Source organism: Giraffa tippelskirchi, chromosome 1 (genome assembly GCF_054371585.1).
Source record: "Giraffa tippelskirchi isolate mGirTip1 chromosome 1, T2T-mGirTip1v1.2.pri, whole genome shotgun sequence".
In the NCBI taxonomy this organism is placed as follows: Eukaryota; Metazoa; Chordata; class Mammalia; order Artiodactyla; family Giraffidae; genus Giraffa; species Giraffa tippelskirchi.
In genome coordinates, this window is record NC_137275.1 from 92,130,264 (window position 1) to 92,151,177 (window position 20,914).

The 20,914-nt window shown below is 38.6% G+C and overlaps 1 protein-coding gene across 6 annotated transcripts in view; it reads right to left on the minus strand.

Annotated features, from left to right (window-relative positions):
• Positions 1-1,544: 1,544 nt before the first annotated feature.
• PAPSS1 (3'-phosphoadenosine 5'-phosphosulfate synthase 1) overlaps positions 1,545-20,914 on the minus strand; it is a 108,962-nt gene continuing 89,592 nt past the window's right edge. For all 6 annotated transcript variants that reach the window (XM_081552040.1, XM_081552111.1, XM_081552237.1 and 3 more), the window contains 2 exons: positions 19,432-19,661; positions 1,545-2,281 (listed from right to left, as the gene is read on the minus strand). In XM_081552040.1, coding sequence (XP_081408166.1) covers positions 2,143-2,281; positions 19,432-19,661 — 369 coding nt within the window. In that variant the 3' untranslated portion in view covers positions 1,545-2,142. The remainder of the gene's footprint in view (positions 2,282-19,431; positions 19,662-20,914) is intronic.

A 20,914-nucleotide genomic window follows, 5' to 3' on the forward strand; every position in this document is an offset into this window, starting at 1 on the left:
GCATTGAGATTTCCAAGACCACTTGGCAGGAGAGGTTTGGTGTAAGGGTTGAGGTTTTAAAGATTGTTTTGGGCTCATTTTTATGAACTGGAAGGGAAAAAATAAAATTTCTACATATATCATAACTGTAGATTAAAAACACACATACCAACCTGTGGACTGGAGAAATCACTGGGTAATTTTATTTTCTTCTCCATCTTTCCAAAACACACAGGTGGCTGGCCAATTCCAAGAACACAGGGTCCTAGAATCATGTTTTCATCATGTGCCTCTCTGGTGGGATGAAGGCAAATACCACAATGGGACTAACTAAGCAACGACAATTATATGATAGAACACAAAACTACATTTTCCAACCACATTTTACCTTATTGCCATTGATTTCTGTTCTTCATGTTCTCATCTTGATTTTATGAATATATTTTTGTAATTTTAAAAGGGTAAGTTTTCTGAGTGCCAAGAACTAAAATTCTTTTCTCTGTATTTAAACATTTAAAATATGTTAACAGTAGGGCTTCCCTGGCAGTCAGTGCTTAGGTATCCTTCTGCCAATGCAGGGGACATGGGTTTGATCCCACATGCTGCAGCCACAACTACTGAAGCCTGAGTGCCTAGAGAACCGTGAGCCTCAACCACTGAGCCCACGCACCATAACTGTTGAAGCTCATACACTCTAGAGCCCATGCTCCACAAGAGAGGCCACCGCAATGAGAAGCTTGAGCACTGCAACTAAAAGGAGCCCCCGCTCACTGCAACTAGAGAAAGCCCATGCACAGCAATGAAGACCCAGCACAGTCAGAAACAAAATAAAGTAATAAACCTTTTAAAAAAACGTTAACTGTAAAAATCAGCTTCAATTTAGCAGTATCCAGATTTTAATGTGAAATACACATTTTTATTCACATGCCACCTGTTATGACCAGGGCTCTTGGTAAACAGGAAGTCCAGATAATTTAAGCAGCAAAGGAATATATAGGAAAACTGCTGGGTATCTTATAGAACTGATGGAAAAGGCAAGAGAATAAGGCTTAGAAAGTGGTCAGGAATGAAAGGTTAGAAGCAGAGGACTCAACCAAGGTCATTCCACTGGAATATCTGAGATAGGATAATACTGCCCAGGAGGCCCCAATAGCATGGGTGCCATCACCACTGGATACTCACTGCCCCCAGAATCTTGACTCCATCGCTGCCACCATGAAACCATGACTTGAGTATTCACGATATTATACAAAAGGAAACTCGATATGTTGTCCCCCACTCCAGATGAACTGACTGGCAAACCCTAACATCCCTCCATCATGTCTCTGCTACCAGTACCACCATCTGAGATATCTAAGAATATCAGAGAGATATTTGGGAAAACAGATTGAGGTGTTGGATGGATTGAGAATGCATCATTATTTTCCCACTTAAAAACTCACTATGAAACAGTACTTGGAACTAATTATTAGATTATAGTAATTATTAGATTTCTTTCTCCATCAGAAACTTTTTCACATGAAGGGTAAGTATGTGTAAACAATATTTTTTTAAAACCACATAAATAAGAAGCCAAAAAGTTTAACTTTATTGAATAAAGTAAGTTCATTCAGAGTTTACATAGATATTAATATACTTTAGATGATAACAGTTAAGAGATCAATAGCTGAGGGGAAGGAAGAAAGCAGTTTATATTTTCACTGTAGGAAAAAAAAAAAATCTAATTGCTACAGATGTCTTGTAAAATTCCCAAAACAAGATCTAGCCAAGTTTATTGTTTAGTGGATCTTTTTTTTCTTTTTTCAAGAGATGAAAAGTGAGATTCAATGTGTATACTATTGGTTACAACTGATATAAGAGCCTGAAAAAATGGTAAGATAGAAGCATAAATATAATAAAAAAGACAAGGTTTTAAAACTGTACTGTAGGAATATAACTATAATAAGTTGGAAAAGATACATTAAAACCAGGAGTGTGTTACACTAGTTCAGAACAGAACTCATAAGGTAGACAAAACTGATGCTGTTAACACTTAAGAAAAAGGGTCTGTTTTGGGGATGCATGTCTGGACAGATACCGCCACAAAGAAATGCCAACAGTAACTACATGGTCCCCTCTTGTTACTCAATGTGGTGTCAAAGGTGAACTGACTGGGTGAACAGCTTAAGCCTTCTCCAAGGATTTGTAGTACTCCATCAGCACATCCCAGGCCTTGGGAGCCATGAAACCTTCAGGAGGTTTCTGGCCTTCTCGGGCAAGCTTTCGCATTCGTGTTCCTGAAATAAATTCAAAGTCTTCATGGCTGAAAGGGAGAGAAAAAAGAAAATTATGTCACATTTTAAAAAACTTTGTAAATAGTGAAATTTAAAAAAAGTTTGTTCCTTCTGTTCATGGTAGAGAAGTTTAATGAAAAAGATCTAGATGAAATGTAATACTTATAAACTTAAACCTGATTTCAGGTTTGTCACAGAGCAAAAAACATCACAGTATCAAAAATCACAAAATAAAACGATGAGCGCTTGGATTGCCCTTTTATTGTTGGTTTAGTCGCTAAGTCATGTCCAACGCTTGTGACCCCATGGACTGTACTCTGCCAGGTTCCACTGCCCATGGGATTTCCCAGGCAAGAATACTGGAGTGGGTTGCCATTTCCTTCTCCAGTGGATCTTCCCAACCCAGGAATTGAACCTGGGTCTCCTGCATTGCACGCAGATTCTTTACCGACTGAGCTACGAGGAAAGCCCTTTTATAACCATACACATTTCCTTCCCTCCTCCCCAATCCTTGGAAACTAAAAATTTAGAAATAGGATTTTTTTTTTTTAGAAAAATATCTAATTTAACTAGCACCTATTGAAAAAATTTTAGACAGTCTGAATCTGAAAGGCTAAATGCATCTTGGAACAGTAAGAGAAAAATTAGAACTTGAAAAATAATAAACAACCCAGTGGCACCCCACTCCAGTACTCTTGCCTGGAAAATCCCATGGACAGAGGGGCCCAGTAGGCTGCAGTCCATGGGGTCGCTGAAAGTCGGACACGACTGAGCAACTTCACTTTCACTTTTCACTTTCATGCACTGGAGAAGGAAATGGCAACCCACTCCAGTGTTCTTGCCTGGAAAATCCCATGGACAGAGGAGCCTGGTAGGCTGCCATCTACGGGGTCACACAGAGTCAGACACGACTGAAGCGACTTAGCAGCAATGATTAATATTATTCCATTGATAAGGTATTACACAAAAGCAGTATTAGTTCTTTTCACCTTCATACCTCCAAAACACACAAAAGCCCTTACACCATTAAGTACAGAGCACCTATGGCTAAGACAGTGTCTACTGGTAATTTCAACCTTTCCCTCAAACAAGAGGACCAACTAGGCAGCAGCAACAGCCCAGAGAGAGTTCTAGGTCATTCAAGTCACCAGATCACAAGTCCTGTTTACTCCTCATCAGTGACTGTATGTTTGTTCCTTCTCCACTTTGCTATTTGTGGAGTTAACTTGGGAATCGAGTGAAATAATAAACTGCCAAGTGGCCCTTGCTTCTACAGGTATGCCAGGTATGTTTTAACTAATAATTAGATTTCTAGGGATCTATGTAAAGGAAACAACTGGAGATGCCTGCAAACATTATGCATAAATACAGTTATTTAAAGTTGTTTTATGTAAAAATGTTGTAAATGATGACAGTTGAAGGTTTAAGTAACCTATGTACATCCCTGAGTACAGTTACACAGTCATTAGAGTATACTGAAGAACAGTAAAAAATGTAAGTGATGATTCATGAAAAAAGTAAAATTTATGTTAAGGCCACAGAGGGGCTAAGGAAGATGACAATGACAGAGGAAAATCCATTGGATAAATGAATCAAAATTTAAATTGTGTTTAATCAATGGTTTTAGTGGCATCACCGACTCAATGGACATGAGTTTGAGCAAACTCCAGGAGATAGTGAAGGACAGGGAAGCCTGGCGTGCTGCAACCCATAGGGTCGCAGAAAGTCGTACACAACTGAGCAACTGAACAACAACAAAAGTGGATGATGAAGGAAAGAGATGAAGTGGTAAAGCAGCAGAGATACAGAGTGGAGAAAATATTTTTTTTTAAAGGAAAGGGGAGGTCTTACTATGTATATAGGCAGAAGAAAATAAGTGGCAAGAATGATAAAACGGAGGAGGATGAAAGCCAGGAGAGAGAAACAGCAAAGAAATGAAAGCTGGAAAAGAAAGTCTGTGATGAAGAACACAGAGAAAGAAGCTCTGACAAGGAGAGTGAAGAATGAAGAAAAGAAATAGTGATGATCTGTAGTTAGCAAGAGATGAGGTGGTTAATGCAAGATGGTCTCAACCTTCTCAATAAAGACGTAAGATCATCTCCTGAGAGGCACCCAGAATCTGTGTGGTAGGAACTGATAATAAGATCCATCAATGCAGTTAAGTGACTTTATCTCCAAGCCAGAGAGGTTACCTTCCAGACAGAGCTTAGCAAAGCAGCACCTGGAGAGGAAGTCAAGGGCCTGCAGGGGTCCAGATCTCTCCAACTGTGTCCAAAAATTCTCATTTGAACCCAATGTACAACTGATTAGTTTGGCTAACAATCATTTGACAAAAGTTGATTGAATGTTTCTGTTCCTTAGGAGGTTCACTTAACAATTACTTCCATAAGCCTCATTAAGGAAAATTATGACCCTAGATCTTTCTGGCCACATCAATTTAAAATTTTGATTTCAAAAAAGGAAACCCCATGTCTGTGTAGAAAGTGCCTGCTCCTGATCGGCAATGAGAAAGAAAATGAAGGAGCAGCTCGCAGAATGACTCTGTCCTGACTTTGTGATTAAAGGAAAAAAGCCAGACCAATTAAAGTCCTTTCTTTCCTCAGAATGCCAAAGAGTCTGAAATCCAGAAGTCGGCTTGCATTCCTTCTGAAATTGCACTTTAAAACCACAGTCCCTGGGTACATCTTTTCCTGACCCTATTTCACACTCCATCTGCCCCGCATGCCCCAAGCATTTCTTCATCACATGAAATGGGAGTTTCTGCTTCCACAAGCTGGTGTTTCCACTCCACCCTGGCTACGGAAAACACATTTATTTCCCTCTGCCTCATACTTGTACTTCTATCCATCACACAAGGATTTTATTTTTTATCAGAAGTCAGGTGCAAGGACTTGACACAAGAGTCACTATCTGTAATCTAATCACAGTTTCCACAATCACAGCTTTGAATGGATAGCTTTCTACAGAAAAAAATAAACCAAGTAAAAACTGAGCTCTTCCAGGAATGACCTAAAAACTAGCTCTGAACCCTACCTGTGAGTAATCAGGAATCTGCCAGAAGCAGGTCAGGCTACTAAACAAAGGACCTAAGACTTTCACTGGGCTTCCCTCATAGCTCAGCTGGTAAATAATCTGCCCGCAATGCCGGAGACCTGGGTTTGATCCCTGGGTTGGGAAGATCCTTTGGAGGAGGATGAGGCAATCCACTCCAGTATTCCTATCAGGAGAATCCTCTATGGACAGAGAAGCCTGGTGGGCTGCAGTCCCTGGGGTCGCAAAGGGTCAGACACGACGGAGCAACTAAGTACAGCACAGGCTTTCACTGCAAAGCAATTCCAGTTAGCCCATCTAATTATACTAGGTAATGGATATCCATGGCACCTGAAAAAAGAAACGCAGGTCTGTTTTTTTTTCCTTTTCAAAACCACTTGGTCACAGATTCTTACAATCCACAGCTGACAGAACACCTCCTCTAAAACACACACACACTCTCTCTCTCCAAAAAACAATAAAACACAAAGCAAAAAACAACCAAAGGGGAAGGGGTTTTAGGACACAAGGATGGAGAAGGCACACCAACCATCAGACTATGTGGGACCCTGGGGCGCAGCATCTTGTCCCATATACAACACACTAACTACATATGGCCAGCATCTTGACCGACTCCAAAGTACAACAACTCGTGGCCACTTGTTGAAGATTTTAAATCTTTACAACCATCTGCTGTCTCTCACATATGCAACCATCAGAGCCACCAGAACAAGTTGTTCAGACAGACAAGAAGCTGGGGTCAGAGGGGGGCCCTTCGCATTTATCTTTCAAAAGTTCATGTTCAATTCAATTGGCTTTTTAAAAAAATGCTAATTAGATGATAAGCAATCAGAGACGCAAAGAGAAGCTTCTCTGACAGAATTGAAGATGATGGTAGTAACTTATAAGTGAATCTAATTAACTATTTGGGGACTAATTAACTTTCATCTAACTGGAAAGAAACTCATATATAATACAGTGTACATCAAAACACTAAGAATTCTCTTCAAATACAAATCATTTACTCAAAGCCAGATAATTAGCTGTTTATGGCTTTCTTTCCAGGAACCAAAAAGCATTGGTTGGCATCATATGTGACACATTTAATCATTTTTATTTCCAAACCAAAGACCAATCGAAATACGTGAAAAATTTAATTATCTCAAACTAATTTACCAAAATCCTTAATTCATCATGTTTTCCTCCCCTCAAAACTCTTTAAATAAAAGCTAGAGCACAGCTCCTATCAGATATTCAGTCAAATAAGACGTTTCCTGGGAATGCCTACTTGTCTTTCTGCCAGTCTCCATGTTGCAAGCTGCCTAAACCATCACCTCATTAACTGCTGCCTGCGCCAATGCACACCTCCACAATGATCTCCCTCCCACTGATCTCTCTTCTATACTGCTAGGTCATTTCTATACTTTTAAGTGCCAAGTAGTAGATTCTAACTTGTCTGTGTTTAATAAACACTGCAAATAGAGTTACTTTGTAATCCACACCTGATAATTCTGGTATGTGAAGTCTTTGCAGACCTGCCTGTGCTGAAGGTAGTTTCCTTTTTGCTTTTTTCTTTGTTGGTGCTGTTTCCTTGTAGATTTTATCATTTTTGACTTAAACTGTCTATTAAGCCTGTATAATTATTTGTGGGAATAAGTTGAGGTTTAAGGACAAGGGAGTAATAATCCAGTGAGAGTATACATTTGCTTCTGCTGAATATTCAAGAGGCATGCCCAGTTAAGAACCACCAAAAACTGATTTCACAGCTTGAGGGTTTTCGGGTTGTTGATTTTTTTCTGATATAATCCAGGTAATACGAGGCCTTCCCTGGTGGCTCAGTGGTAAAGAACCCACCTGCCAATGTAGGAGACAGGGCTTTGATACCTGACCCCCTGGAGGAGGAAATAGCAACCCACTCCAGTATTCTTGCCTGGGAAATCCCAGGAACAGAGGAACCTGGCGGGCCACAGTCCATGTTACAAAAGAGTCAAACATGACTCAGTGCCTAAACAACAGCAACAACAATAAGGTAATCTGAGTTTGGCCCATTTGAGCAGGTCCGAGCTTTTGAGCCTAAAACTCAGTGCTCTGCCCAGTCTCTCAGGGTAGAGGAATGGGTGGGGTTCACTTCGGGTTCCCTCTAAACACCTAAGGTGGGAGGGAGCACCAGCTTAACCGGGGTGTCTCCTGTTTGACTCCCCACCCTGGTCAGGACCACGGAAATCAACACTCAAGTTCGCTAGGTTCACCAGGGCAAAAGCAACTTCAACACTCAAGTTAACAGAAGTTCTAACTTTCATTTAATAGTTTACCCTTAACAGTTCTTATCATTTTATCAGTGCCATAATGTTTTTCTGAAAACATTTTCCTTTATCCAGAATTTTTAGTTAATTTCTATCAAAAACTTGAACTTCCGAGTATCTAATGTACACTGTAACAACACTATCTTTTAAAAATCTATTCCAGTTTGTACCTTTCAAAGAACTGCTTTATCTAGTCCCTATCTCATCCTGCTCCTTTCATTCCGTTTTCCTATCCACCCTGGCCTTCTTCCCAAACCCTCTGGGTCTTCTCACCTCAGCACCTTTGCAAGTGCTTATCTCTTTGTCCAGAACGCTATTCAGTTCAGTTCAGTTCAGTCATGTCTGACTCTTTGCGACCCCATGAACCGCAGCACGCCAGGCCTCCCTGTCCATCACCAACTCCCGGAGTCCACCCAAACTCATGTCCATTGAGTTGGTGATGCCATCCAACCATCTCATCCTCTGTCGTCCCCTTCTCCTCTTGCCCTCAATCTTTCCCAGCATTAGGGTCTTTTCAAATGAGTCAGCTCTTCGCATCAGGTGGCCAAAGTATTGGAGTTTCAGCTTTAACATCAGTCCTTCCAACGAACACCCAGGACTGATCTCCTTTAGGATGGACTGGTTGGATCTCCTTGCAGTCCAAGGGACTCTCAAGAGTCTTCTCCAACACCACAGTTCAAAAGCATCAATTCTTCGGTGCTCAGTTTTCTTTATAGTCCAACTCTCACATCCATACATGACCACTGGAAAAACCATAGTCTTGAATAGACAGACCTTTGTTGACAAAGTAATGTCTCTGCTTTTTAATATGCTGTCGAGGTTGGTCATAACTTTCCTTCCAAGGAGTAAGTGTCTTTTAATTTCATGGCTGCAGTCACCATCTGCAGTGATTTTGGAGCCTAAAAAAATAAAGTCAGCCACTGTTTTCACTGTTTCCCCATCTATTTGCCATGAAGTGATGGGACCGAATGCCATGATCTTTGTTTTCTAAATGTTGAGCTTTAAGCCAATTTTTTCACTCTCCTCTTTCACTTTCATCAAGAGGCTCTTTAGTTCTTCTTCACTTTCTACCATAAGGGTGGTGTCATCTGCATATCTGAGGTTACTGATATTTCTCCTGGCAATCTTGATTCCAGCTTGTGCTTCTTCTAGTCCACGGTTTCTCATGATGTACTCTGCATATAAGTTAAATAAGCAGGGTGACAATATACAGCCTTGACGTACTCCTTTCCCAATTTCGAACCAGTCTGTTGTTCCATGTCCGGTTCTAACTGTTGCTTCCTGACCTGCATACAGGTTTCTCAAGAGGCAGGTCAGGTGGTCTGGTATTCCCATCTCTTTCAGAATTTTCCACAGGTTGTTGTGATTCACACAGTCAAAGGCTTTGGCACAGTTTATTACCTCCTTCTTTATCAAGGGTATGAATGCCTATTCATCTTTTGGAACTCAGCCCAAATGTCACCTACTGCAGGAATCCATCCCTGATAACCCAGACTTGGTCAGATAACTGTTAGCTGAGCTTGCCACAAGTCTTCTGCAAAGCACATGTGACCCTTAGTTAACTGTGTTGTTAGTGGTTTATTGTCTGTCTTCTCCAGAATGTAAGTCCTATATCTATTAAGGCAATAAATCAAGCTTGTTTCCAACCACGGTGCCCACACTTAGCAAGGGCATGTATGTAGTAAAGATCAATATGTAGTTAATAAATGAATAAAAGAATAGCAAAGTTGGAAAGTTTTATCCTAATTTCAACGTAAATGTTGACTTTAAGACAAGATACAGCATATGTAAAATACATAATCTGACTTTCAAAAATATACATAGTACTGTCATTAACTATGATTCAAAGGTATAGTAAGATTTTAAAGGAGACCTTATCTGTTAATGGTTATGCAATAACTCCCTGTGCAATAAAAATAATATTTATTATTATTGTCTAATAATTATTCAGTTCAGTTGCTCAGTCGTGTCCGACTCTTTGCGACCCCATGAACCGCAGCACTCCAGGCCTCCCTGTCCATCACCAACTCCTGGAGTCCACCCAAACCCATGTCCATTGAGTCGATGATGCCATCCAACCATCTCATCCTCTGTCGTCCCCTTCTCCTCCTGCCCTCAATCTTTCCCAGCATCAAGGTCTTTTCAAATGAGTCAGCTCTTCGCATCAGGTGGCCAAAGTATTGGAGTTTCAGCTTCAACATCAGTCCTTCCAATGAACACCCAGGACTGATCTCCTTTAGGATGGACTGGTTGGATCTCCTTGCAGTCCAAGGGACTCTCAAGAGTCTTCTCCAACACTACAGTTCAAAAGCATCAATTCTTCTGCCTCAGCTTTCTTTATAGTCCAACTCTCACATCCATACATGACCACTGGAAAAACCATAGCCTTGAGTAGACGGACCTTTGTTGGCAAAGTAATGTCTCTGCTTTTTAATATGCTATCTAGGTGGGTCATAACTTTCCTTCCAAGGAGTAAGCGTCTTTTAATTTCATGGCTGCAGTCACCATCTGCAGTGATTCTGGAGCCCAGAAAAATAAAGTCAGCCACTGTTTCCACTGTTTCCCCATCTATCTGCCATGAATCTATGCAATAAAAAAATGAAACTTTTGCCATAAAGTATGTGAAAAATGTACAAGCACAGGACAAGACTCATTGGCAAATACATGCAATTACTGTCAGACTTCCACAAATTTTCAAAAGAAACATCAAAATCAATAAAAACATTTTATGAATTAATGGCAGACAGTTCCCCAGTACTTTAACAGAAATATTTATGTGTGGCAAAGACTACACAGCAAGAAAGAAAAAAGAATTCACACAGGAAATATTTCAGGGGTCAACATGACAAGACTTGGGTGTGAAGAGTGAGGTGAAAGAATAAAGAACATCAAGATTCTACATAATGAGAACAAATAACTAAGGAAATTTAGGATTTGGAGATATATGAAGGGAAAGGTAAAGCTGCTTCTGGATATTTTAAATAACATCATGAAATCTAAGCAGAAACACCCATTAGTGTGTAGATTGGATTCTAAGATGGCCTTCATGACCTTCACCCCATGAAGGTGTCACTACCATGATATGTCCTTATATGGCAGAAGGAATTTTGCAGAAGTAATTAAAGTTACTAATCAATTGACCTAAAACAGTGAAATTATCTGAGTGGGTCTAACTAATTAATTAAGAGGCCTAATCACTCAAGCCCTCTAAAAGCAAAGAGTGTTCTCAGACGACAGAGGTAGTCAGAGATTTGAAGCCTCAGGGATTTGACCTGAGGGAGGGTCTAACACTGAGATCAAGGGGCCCACAAGGAAAAGCCACAATGTGGCTTTGAGCTGCAGGGCATGATCCCGCTATTAACCAGAAAGAAGACGGAGACCCTCAGTCCTATAACCGTAGGAACTGAATTTTTCCAACAACAGCATCTTGGAAGTTGATTCTTTCCAGAGGCTTCAGATATGAGCCTAGGCGGGCCAGAGAGTCTGGCTTAGCCACCCCAGGCTTCTGACCTAAGGAACTGTGAGGTTATGAATGGGAACTGTTTTAAGCCACTAAATTTGTGTTAATTTGTTACAGAGCAATAGAAAGTTAACATAGCTAGCAACTTGGAAACACTGAGGAATAGCTTTAAGTGTCACCACACAGAAACCACTAGAGCAGGTGAGCTCTCCTGTGGAAAGTATATAAAAGAGTGAAGAATATATGAGAAAAGCCTTGAAGGATGTCTATAAGTAGAATGCTTAAAAAAAAAAAGACAGTAGTAGTAGTACATGATTTAAGGTACACTTCAGAATTGAAAATATGAAAGAAATACTCTACTGATAACATGGAAATAACCAAAAGCAAACATTTATGTCTACCTGTTCCCTCACTGACCCATTTCCACCAGGCACTCTGACTCACGTGCACTCTCTTTTTGGTGAGCTGCTGTTTCAAAAATATGAACCAAAATTTTGTATTAACCTATACAAATACAAAGAAGAATTATTGCTAAAGGAGAAAAAAATTACAAATAGCTGAATTATCTCTAAAAGTTTGTAATAGCTGAAAGAATGGGCTTTAATCTTATAGTCCTAAAACTAAATTTCCTTGAGTCATTATTACAGCTAATATGAACCTACTTAAGTTCCTAAGTGTAAACAGATGATTTTTATCATAATTCTTATCAATAATCTCTCTCCTGTAATCTTCATGAAGTTTGTTTTTTTTAATCCCTAAGCCTTGTCTTACACTGGTATTTAGTCAAATCAAAGCTATAAAATCATTAATTACATAAAAGCTGGCATTGAATAACATCCATTAATCAAACATAAGACAACCTCATATGTGCATGATTAATAACCGTGTTTTCTTACTACATCAAAGACTATCGCCTTTCCACAAAATTTTAATCACTTTCCAACATATTCCTATCAACTTAATATACTTGAACAGGAATATAAAAAATTAGAAAACTAAGGCAGTTTTAAAGCTTCCCAAGTTACAATTTATTAAGATTTAGTAACTCAAAAAAAATTCCAAGAAAATGAGCCAGTCATGCAACTAATATAGAATTCATCACTGGAAAATCTTATGAGAACTGATGTAATTATTTAGCTTTTGAATGATTAAAAGAGAGACTTAAAGCAATATTACACAGGCTTAACAAAACATGAAAGTTATCAAGGGCTTCCCAGCACATCATTCAACTACATACAGATGGACTCTATGGCCCTGTATGTGATTAAATCAACTGATCATGCAAGGAAACCACAGTAACAAAACACATCTGCACAAGAAGTGTAAAAGCTCAACTCTAGTTTTGCTTCCTTAACTCATCAAAATGCAAACTCAACTAAGTTTTAAGTATTTGGCCACCTGCAGAACAATTCTACTTCTCATCTCTTACTCTGTAAGTGACTAATTGTTACTTTCAGAATGAGGTTTCACTCATAACATTTGTACATAAACCACACAAATAAATTGCATGCTGGGTGAGAAGTGAAGGGTTGCCCTGTCCAGCATTCCACCCCTAGCACTATACATTCTATTGATTTATACGAAACCAAGCCTACCCTCAGTGGGGGTTCTCAACGGCAGGAGGAGCTTTCAAAAGAATTGCCAATAGGTAATCTTCTCCAGACTAAGAAAATTAAAATCTCTGACAGTGACCCTACATGTTTTGAACCACAAAAGGACATATCTGAAGCTTTTTTGGTTTCCTTAATATTTAGTTTATATTTTCACTTCAATCACCTAAACAGTAACATAGTTTAAAGTTTACTCTAATTGCTTTTTCTTTAAAAAATTTTTCTTTAACCTTCTAAGGCATCTCTTTGGTAGAAAAAGACCCTTTAAAACTCATCACATTGCTTTTATAGCTGCACTTTTTTTCAGACAGTGAAATTGTAATATGTGTGTATGCATGTATGTAAGTCTATATACATATGCATACATATACATATATAAATACACACAGAGACACATACATCTATTTTTAAGCCAAAACAAAACTCACCATGATTTAGAACGATTTCCAGTGATTGGCAAACCCTAATTTTGTGCAAGGGTAAAAATGGTACATTTCTGGTTTATTGCAAATTCTTCTCATAGTGAGGTTCTGCAGTATACCCTAACCTGGGCCACAACTCAGATCTTCAGAAAATAATGGTCTAGCAGAGCACCAAAAGCCCATGCTCTGAAACAACCCAGAGGGGTAGGGTGGGGAAGGATGTGGGAGGGGAGGCTAAGGATGAGGGAGACACATGTGTACCTGTGGCCGATTCATGTTGATGTATGGCAAAAAAAATCAACACATTGTAATTATCCTCCAATTAAAATACATAAATAAACTGTTTAAAAAACAAAAATAATGGTCTAGAGTGGGTCTTGCCTTGAATTCCACACCAAGGCCATTTGAGCAGAGTCAGGAGTGCTTTCACATTTCCCCAAATCAGTTACACAATAAGCCTTTTCTGTTCATTGACTCATGGGGTTTTCCTGTGTTTTTCTAGAGTCCACTGCTCAGAAAAGTCTGCTATCATCTAAGATTGTGCATTTTTCTACAGAATTACTTGTCATTAAACGAGAAGCCAACAAATCCCTCAAGTTCCACTGTTATCAATAATATTTATTTTTGCAGGTAACTTATTTTATTAAGTGACATCAGAATTTATGTCCCTTTCAGAAACAAAAGAATTTTTTAAAATTTCTTTTTCCTTCTTGTCTGAACCATTACAAAAAAGGCCACATTAAATGAGGACGTGCGGTTAGGATCAGCATTATTCCTGAATGCAGAGTCAACTGTATAGTGTCATGGAAAAAAGGATGAGTTCTCGCAGATGAGAAGTTGTAAGACTTAAGTTTCAATCAGCACCTATTAGTAGAGATGAACTGAGAAAACAAAAATTAAAAAATAGAGCTAGCCCTCCATATCCATGGTTTCTACATCCAAGGATTCAAACCACCTCTGACTGAAAACATTCAGGGGGCGAGAAGAGAATTCTAGAAAGTCCCAAAATGTAAACTTGTAAAACCAAGAGTGGGTTTTCTGAAAGGGTAAACAAAATCAATAAACCTCTGGCCAAGCTCATTAAGAGGAAAGCAGAAAGGATCCAAATAAACTAAATCAAAAATGAAAGAAGATAAATAACAACTGACACTGCAAAAACACAAAAAGTCAAAAAATAAAACTTGAATTTATCATGGGCAGGCAACAATACATATAATTTATGTAGCATTTATATTGCATTTACATAGCATTTATATTGTATTAGGTATTAAAAATAACCTAGAGGTAATTTAAAGTACACAGGAGAATGCGTGTGAGCCATATACAAATACTACACCATTTTATATAAGAGACTCGAGCATCTGAAGACTTTTGGTATCTGTGCAGGAGTCCTGGAACCAATCCTCAGGGAAACTAAGAGGCAACTACTTGCTCAACCTGACGTGTAATTTATACTAAAAAAGCAAGAGTACTAAATAAGCAGGTACAATTTGCATGAAGTAAGTATTAATCAACAAAACATGAAGCTCCTACTAACAGAAAATAGCTAGGAGCTACAGATTCTGGAAAGAACTACAGACTTTGAGCTAGAAGGAAATCAGTTCATCCACTTCCGCCATTCTGGAGATATAGAAACAAGGCCCGAGATGACACAGGAATCTCAAGTCACTCGGCAAGCATGGGGCTAGCACTCGTAACTTTTGCTTCTAGAGCCTCACACGGCCACTCTAAACTTAGAGGGTGTACTGCCTACAGGCTTTCCTCATTTACTGCACTTCACTTTACTGTATCTTTCACAAATTGAAGGTCTGTGGCAACCCCGCCTTTGAGAAAGTCTACTGGCACCATTTCTCCAACAGTGTTTGCTCATTTTGTGTCTGTGTGTCACATTTTGATAATCCTCACAACTGTTTATAATTTTTCATTATATATATATTATATATACAATAACAATATACACATTTCTAGCACTTACTAGGTTCCAGTTAACATTGTTTGCAAATGACATATATGAACTGATTTGATCCTTAACCACTCTATGAAGATACATACATACAGCACGATCACTACACCCCCTTCTGAAGCTGAGGAAAGTAGGGCAGAAAGAGGACAGTGATTTACTTGAGGTCTCACAGCTACAGGGGTGCTGGAGCAAGAATGTGATTCCATTCCGTTGGGCTTCAAAGTCTGTGCTCTTTTGCTATTCTGACTCTAGCATAACAAAATAGAGACATTTCTAGGGGAAACTGTTCTAGATCTAATTCTGAACAGAAAGAAACTGATCAGTAAAGTGAAAGTAGCAAAAATCTTGGAAGGAAAAAAACATCATTTTGGCAGAATGAAGAAGAGAGGGAGGACAGAAAAGAGACTTGAATTTGTATGTGTAGGATCAACACTAGTAACAGAATTAAAATCAAGGAAAAGAGATCATAAGAGAGTAATCCCTAGACACATTCAATAATTACTGAATTGTTTTCTGCGCTTAAAGAATCCAATCCTACAATAATAATAATTAAAAAATATTTAATCTATCACTGTTATCACTCCCCCAAAATCAGAGACTCAACCTAGCAAATGAAATCATCTTTGTAGACATGATAAAAATGGGAGCTGGAAACTAACATAATTTTGAGGATTTGTATTTAACTGAATAATACAATGTCTAACGGAAGCTGAATGGTACATCATAAGGTTACTAGTGAGTTCTGTCCTCTACGAAGTCTAGTTTAATAATTCTATTATAATGACTTGAATAATAATCTTGAAAGTCATGTAATCTAAAAATTTAATTAGCATACAGCGAGGGTGACAGAATCAGTGATTAAAAGACCTGAAAAGTCTTTAGATCAAATTAAACAAGATGTTAAAATAAATATAAATTTAAAATTTTCTAATTGGGATCTAAATAAATAATAAGAGAAACAGAGGGCTAGAGAAACGGTGTTTAGTTGAGAAGAAGACTTAATTAATGCACTCTTGGCTGAATTTATTCAGTTTCTCTACTGATAAAACTAATGGCTTGTCTAAAGGATACCTAAGGTCTATTCCATCTCAAAATTCTATGAAATATTTCATGTTTATTATTTTTCTTAAAGTCCTGTATTTTGCAATTGGTTCTTCCTTTTTGGATTACCTATTTCTTAAAATCAGAGATGGAAATGGCAACCCACTCGAGTATTCTTACCTGGAGAATCCCATGGACAGAGGAGCCTAGACAGCTACAGTCCATGAGGTCGCAAAGAGTCGGACACGACTGAGTGACTAACACACACACATTTTCATTATTACTATATTTGGTGATCTGTGATCTTGGAGGTTACTACTGTAATTGTTTTAGAGCCCCACGAACCATGCCCATATAATGATGGTGAACTTAATAAATGTATGTGCTCTGACTGCCCCAGTAACTAGAAGTTCACCCATCTCTCTCCCTCTCTGCAGGCCTCCCTATTCCCTGAGACACAACAATATTGAAACCAGGTCAATTAATAACCTACAATAGCCTGTAAGTTTTCAAGTCAAAAGTGCACATGTCTCACTTTAAATCAAAAGCTAGAAATGATTAAGCTTATTAGTGAGGAAGGCATGTTGAAAACTGAGATGGGCTAGGCCTCTCGTGCCAAGCAGCCAAGTTGTGAATGTAAAGAAAAAGCTATTGAAGTAAATTAAAAGTGTTACTCCATCGAACACATGAATGACAAGCAAGCGAAACAAGCCTTATTGCTCATATGGAGAAAGTATTAGTGCTCTGGATAGATGATCAAACCAGCTACAATAATCCTTTCAGCCAAAGCCTAATTCAGAGCAAGGCCCCAACTCTCTTCAATTCTGTGAAGACTAAGAGAGGTGAGGAAGTTTAAAAAGAAAAGTCTGAAGCCTGCAGAGGTTGGTTCATAAGGTTTAAGGAAAGAAGCCATCTCCATAACACAAAAGTACAAGGTGAAGCAGCAAGTGCTGATATAGAAGCTGCAGCAAGTTATCCAGAAGATCTAGCTAAGATCATTAATGAAGGTAGCTACACTAAACAATGGGCTTCCCTGGTGGCTTAGATGGCAAAGAATCTGCCTGTAATGCAGGAGACCTGGATTCAATCCCTGGAGAGCCCCTGAAGAAGGGAATGGCAAACATACTGCAGTATTCTTGCCTGTAGAATTCCATGGACAGAGGAGCCTGGTGTGCTACAGTCCATGGAGTCACAAAGAGCCAGACGCAACTGAGCAACCAACACTTTCACACTAAACAACAGATTTCCTATGCAGATGAAACAGCCTTCTATTGGAAGATGATGCCATCTAGATGATGTCATTCATAGCTAGAGAGGAGAAGTCAATGCCTAGCTTCAAAGCTTCAAAGGACAGGCTGACTATTGTTAGAGGTTACTGCAGCTGATGACTTGAAGTTGAAGTCAACGTTCACTGACCACTCCAAAAATCCAAGTGTCTTTAAGAACGATGCTAAATCTACTCTGCCTGTGCTGTATAAATGGAACAACAAAGTCTGAACGACAGCACATCTGTTTACAACATGGTTTTACAGAGTATCTTAAGCCCATAGTTAAGAACTTCTGCACAGAAAAAAAGATTCTTTTCAAAATATTGACATTGCTCATTGACAATGCACCTGGTCACCCAAGAGCTCTGATGGAGGTGTGCAAAGAGATTAATGTCATTTTCACACCTGCTAATGTTGTGGATAAAGGACTAATTTCCACTTTCAAGTCTTCTTATTTAAGAAATACATTTTACAAAGCTATAGTTGCCACAGATAGCGATTTCTCTGATGGATCTGGGCAAAGTCAATTGAAAACCTTCTGAAAAGGATTCACCATTCTAGATGCCATTAAGAATATCTGTGATTCCTGGGGAGAGGTCAAAATACCAACATTCACAGGAGTTTGGAAGAAGCTAATTCCAAACCTCATGGGTGACCTGAGCGGTTCGAGGCTTCAGTGGAGGAAAGAACTGCAGATGTGGTAGAAACAGCAAGAGAACTAAAATTAGAAGTGGAGTCTGAAGATGTGACTGAATTGCTGCAATCTCACGATAAAACTTAAATGGCTAAAGACTTGCTTCTAATAAGCAAAGAAAGTGGTTACTTGAGACGGAATCTACTGGTAAGATGCTGTGCAGATTTTTAAATGACAACAAAGAATTTAGAATATTACATAAACTTTAGCTGATAAAACAGCAGCAGGGTTCGTGAGGGCTGAGTCTAATTTTGAAAGAAGCTCTATTAAACAGCATTGTGTGTTACAGAGAGCTCATTAGTGAAAGAGTTGATAGATGTGGCAAACTTCACTGTTGTCTTATTTTAAGATACTACCACAGCCCAACCTTCAGCAACCACCACCCTGATCAGTCAGCAGCCATCAACATCTAGGCAAGACCCTCCACCAGCAAAAACATCACAACTCACTGAAGGCTCAGAGGATGGTTAACATTTTTAAGCAATAAAGTTTTTTAAATTAAGGTGTGTAAATTGCTTTTTTAGAAATACTGTTACTGTGTGCTTAATATACTATAGTATATGTAAACATAACTTTTATCTGTACTAGGAAACCAAAAAATTTATGTGACTTGCTTTATTGAGATTACTCACTTTAATTTCAATGGTTTGGAACTGAACCCACAATATCTCGAGGTATGTCTGTATGGATATTATCTATAGATAGCAACTAATAAAATTTTGCCAGTCAAAAGAAGATAGATACATGCTCAATATTATCAATAATTTGCATGAAAAGGTTGTTCATTTTTTGCTCCTTATAAGATCTTTGAAGAATGAAGTTGCACTCTTAGTGGTCAGCATATCCAGTGAGCTGCCGTTCACTGGATCTGTGACATTACAAGAGTATTTGGACTTTGTATGCCTCAGCTTACTACCAATCTACAAAATGGGGATAACTGCATCTACTTCACAGGATTAGTAGAGGGCATTAATTACAAGTATTAACTTAATACCTATAATGCAATTAGGACAGTGCCTGTCACACAATGACTGCACAAATATTAATTAAACTCTCTTATTACATAGACCCCTTGCGCTTACTAGCAAAATCAGCGCTGAGTCCTCAGACTGCTTCTATAAGGCAGACGGAAATGTTATCACTGCCTTAAACACTTCCCAACAAAATTCCTAAGATCATGAACCATGAAACCAGATTCAATTTTTATTTCCACTTCTAACTTCTAAAGTATTGAGAAATTAGTTGCTTTGGTTTGCCCGTCTCCGAAATTGGTACAACAAAGCCTGCCATTGGTAAACTGTTGTAAAGATGAGGCAATACATTAAACCCTAGGAACAGCTTAGAACACACGGTGTTTTACAGATTTATGCAGAGAATGTAAAACTTACTGCTCAGAGTCATAGTAGTCCATCCGCTTCTTTTTCTTGTTATAAGCGGCAACTCGAAAGGGAACTATCTCCAAGGTGATCAGGCCCGGGGCCATGGTCAGCACTTTGGCGCCATGAGTCGGCTCATAAAGATCCTTCCCTGTTTCTGGATGGGGCAGGCCAGCAGGATCTCGTCCAACAATGTAGAAGTTGGCTCCCGCAACCATCCGTGCTCTGCAATGCCACTGGACCTAGAATAGATATGGTCACATCAGATAACCATGATTTCATGACCAGCACTTAGAAGTAGTAAGTGGATAATAAATGCATATACTTCTTATATAATCAATATCTATCAGTAGGAAATCTCAACAAATTAAAATCATCATCTTGGGGAGCCAGAAAAATAAAACCTGGCAACCTCTCCCCTTCCAAAAAAAAATCTACAAGTACATATGTATATGGATCTGGGAAGCATAAAACAAGGTGTTGGCTGTGACTTAACAGCCAGCTGCTTTCAAAGGTAGCTCTGTAGCCTATACCGTCACATTGACTTACTGTTTAAAAACAAAAATTACTTGGTCTAACACCTAGAACTATAGAAATCTAGAAGTTAAAGTAACTGGAAGAGAGCATCATTCTCACTAAAACAAGAAGGAAGCGAATCCTCAAAGGTTAAGTGACTCGGCCAACAGAGTTTAGGGCAAACCCAGGTTCACACATTTGGTCTTAGTTCCCTCTCAGTGTATGGCTCCATTATTTAGTGATTTACAAAACCATCTCAGTTCTATGTGAATAGAGGTATAAATGATGACCACTTCATATCATTTCATTTTATCTCTCTTGATAGCATCTCTTAGACCAAGTACTTTATTTTTATATCAACATAGTTCAGAAAGTGCAAGAGTATGAAGGCAACCCCACACCCTATATTTGAATAGGTCACCCTGAGGATTTTCAACTTTTCTAGTTGTTTCTACTGATATTTACCTCTATATTTCTAAACACTATGTGTATACTGCTGTAACTTGACTGTTAATTTTAGATACTATATACGTCATCCCTCAGTATCTGTGGATGCTCAAGTCCCATTGTCAGCCCACAGTATTCAAGGTTCTGCATCCATGGATTCAATCAAGCACAAATGAGGTAGTACTGTACATATTTACTGGATAAAAACCTGAATATAAGTGGACCTGCACAGTTCAAATTTGTCATGTTCAAAATTATAATATAGCCGTTCTTTCCACATTATTATTTCCTACTATAAAAGAAGATATTTGGCTCTTACTCCACTAACTTCATTCCCTATCGCATTTATTCGATAAACACTGTGGTATCAATACTTTGGTGAAATAACCATTTATCTGTAAAATGGGAATTACAATCATATTTACTGGATAGAATTTTTAATAAAATTAACATGTGAAAAAACTGAGGACTTGGTGTTATCATCTTTAGTTTACTCCTCTCCTTGTACAACTGTTTTTCCTAGAGTTAATAA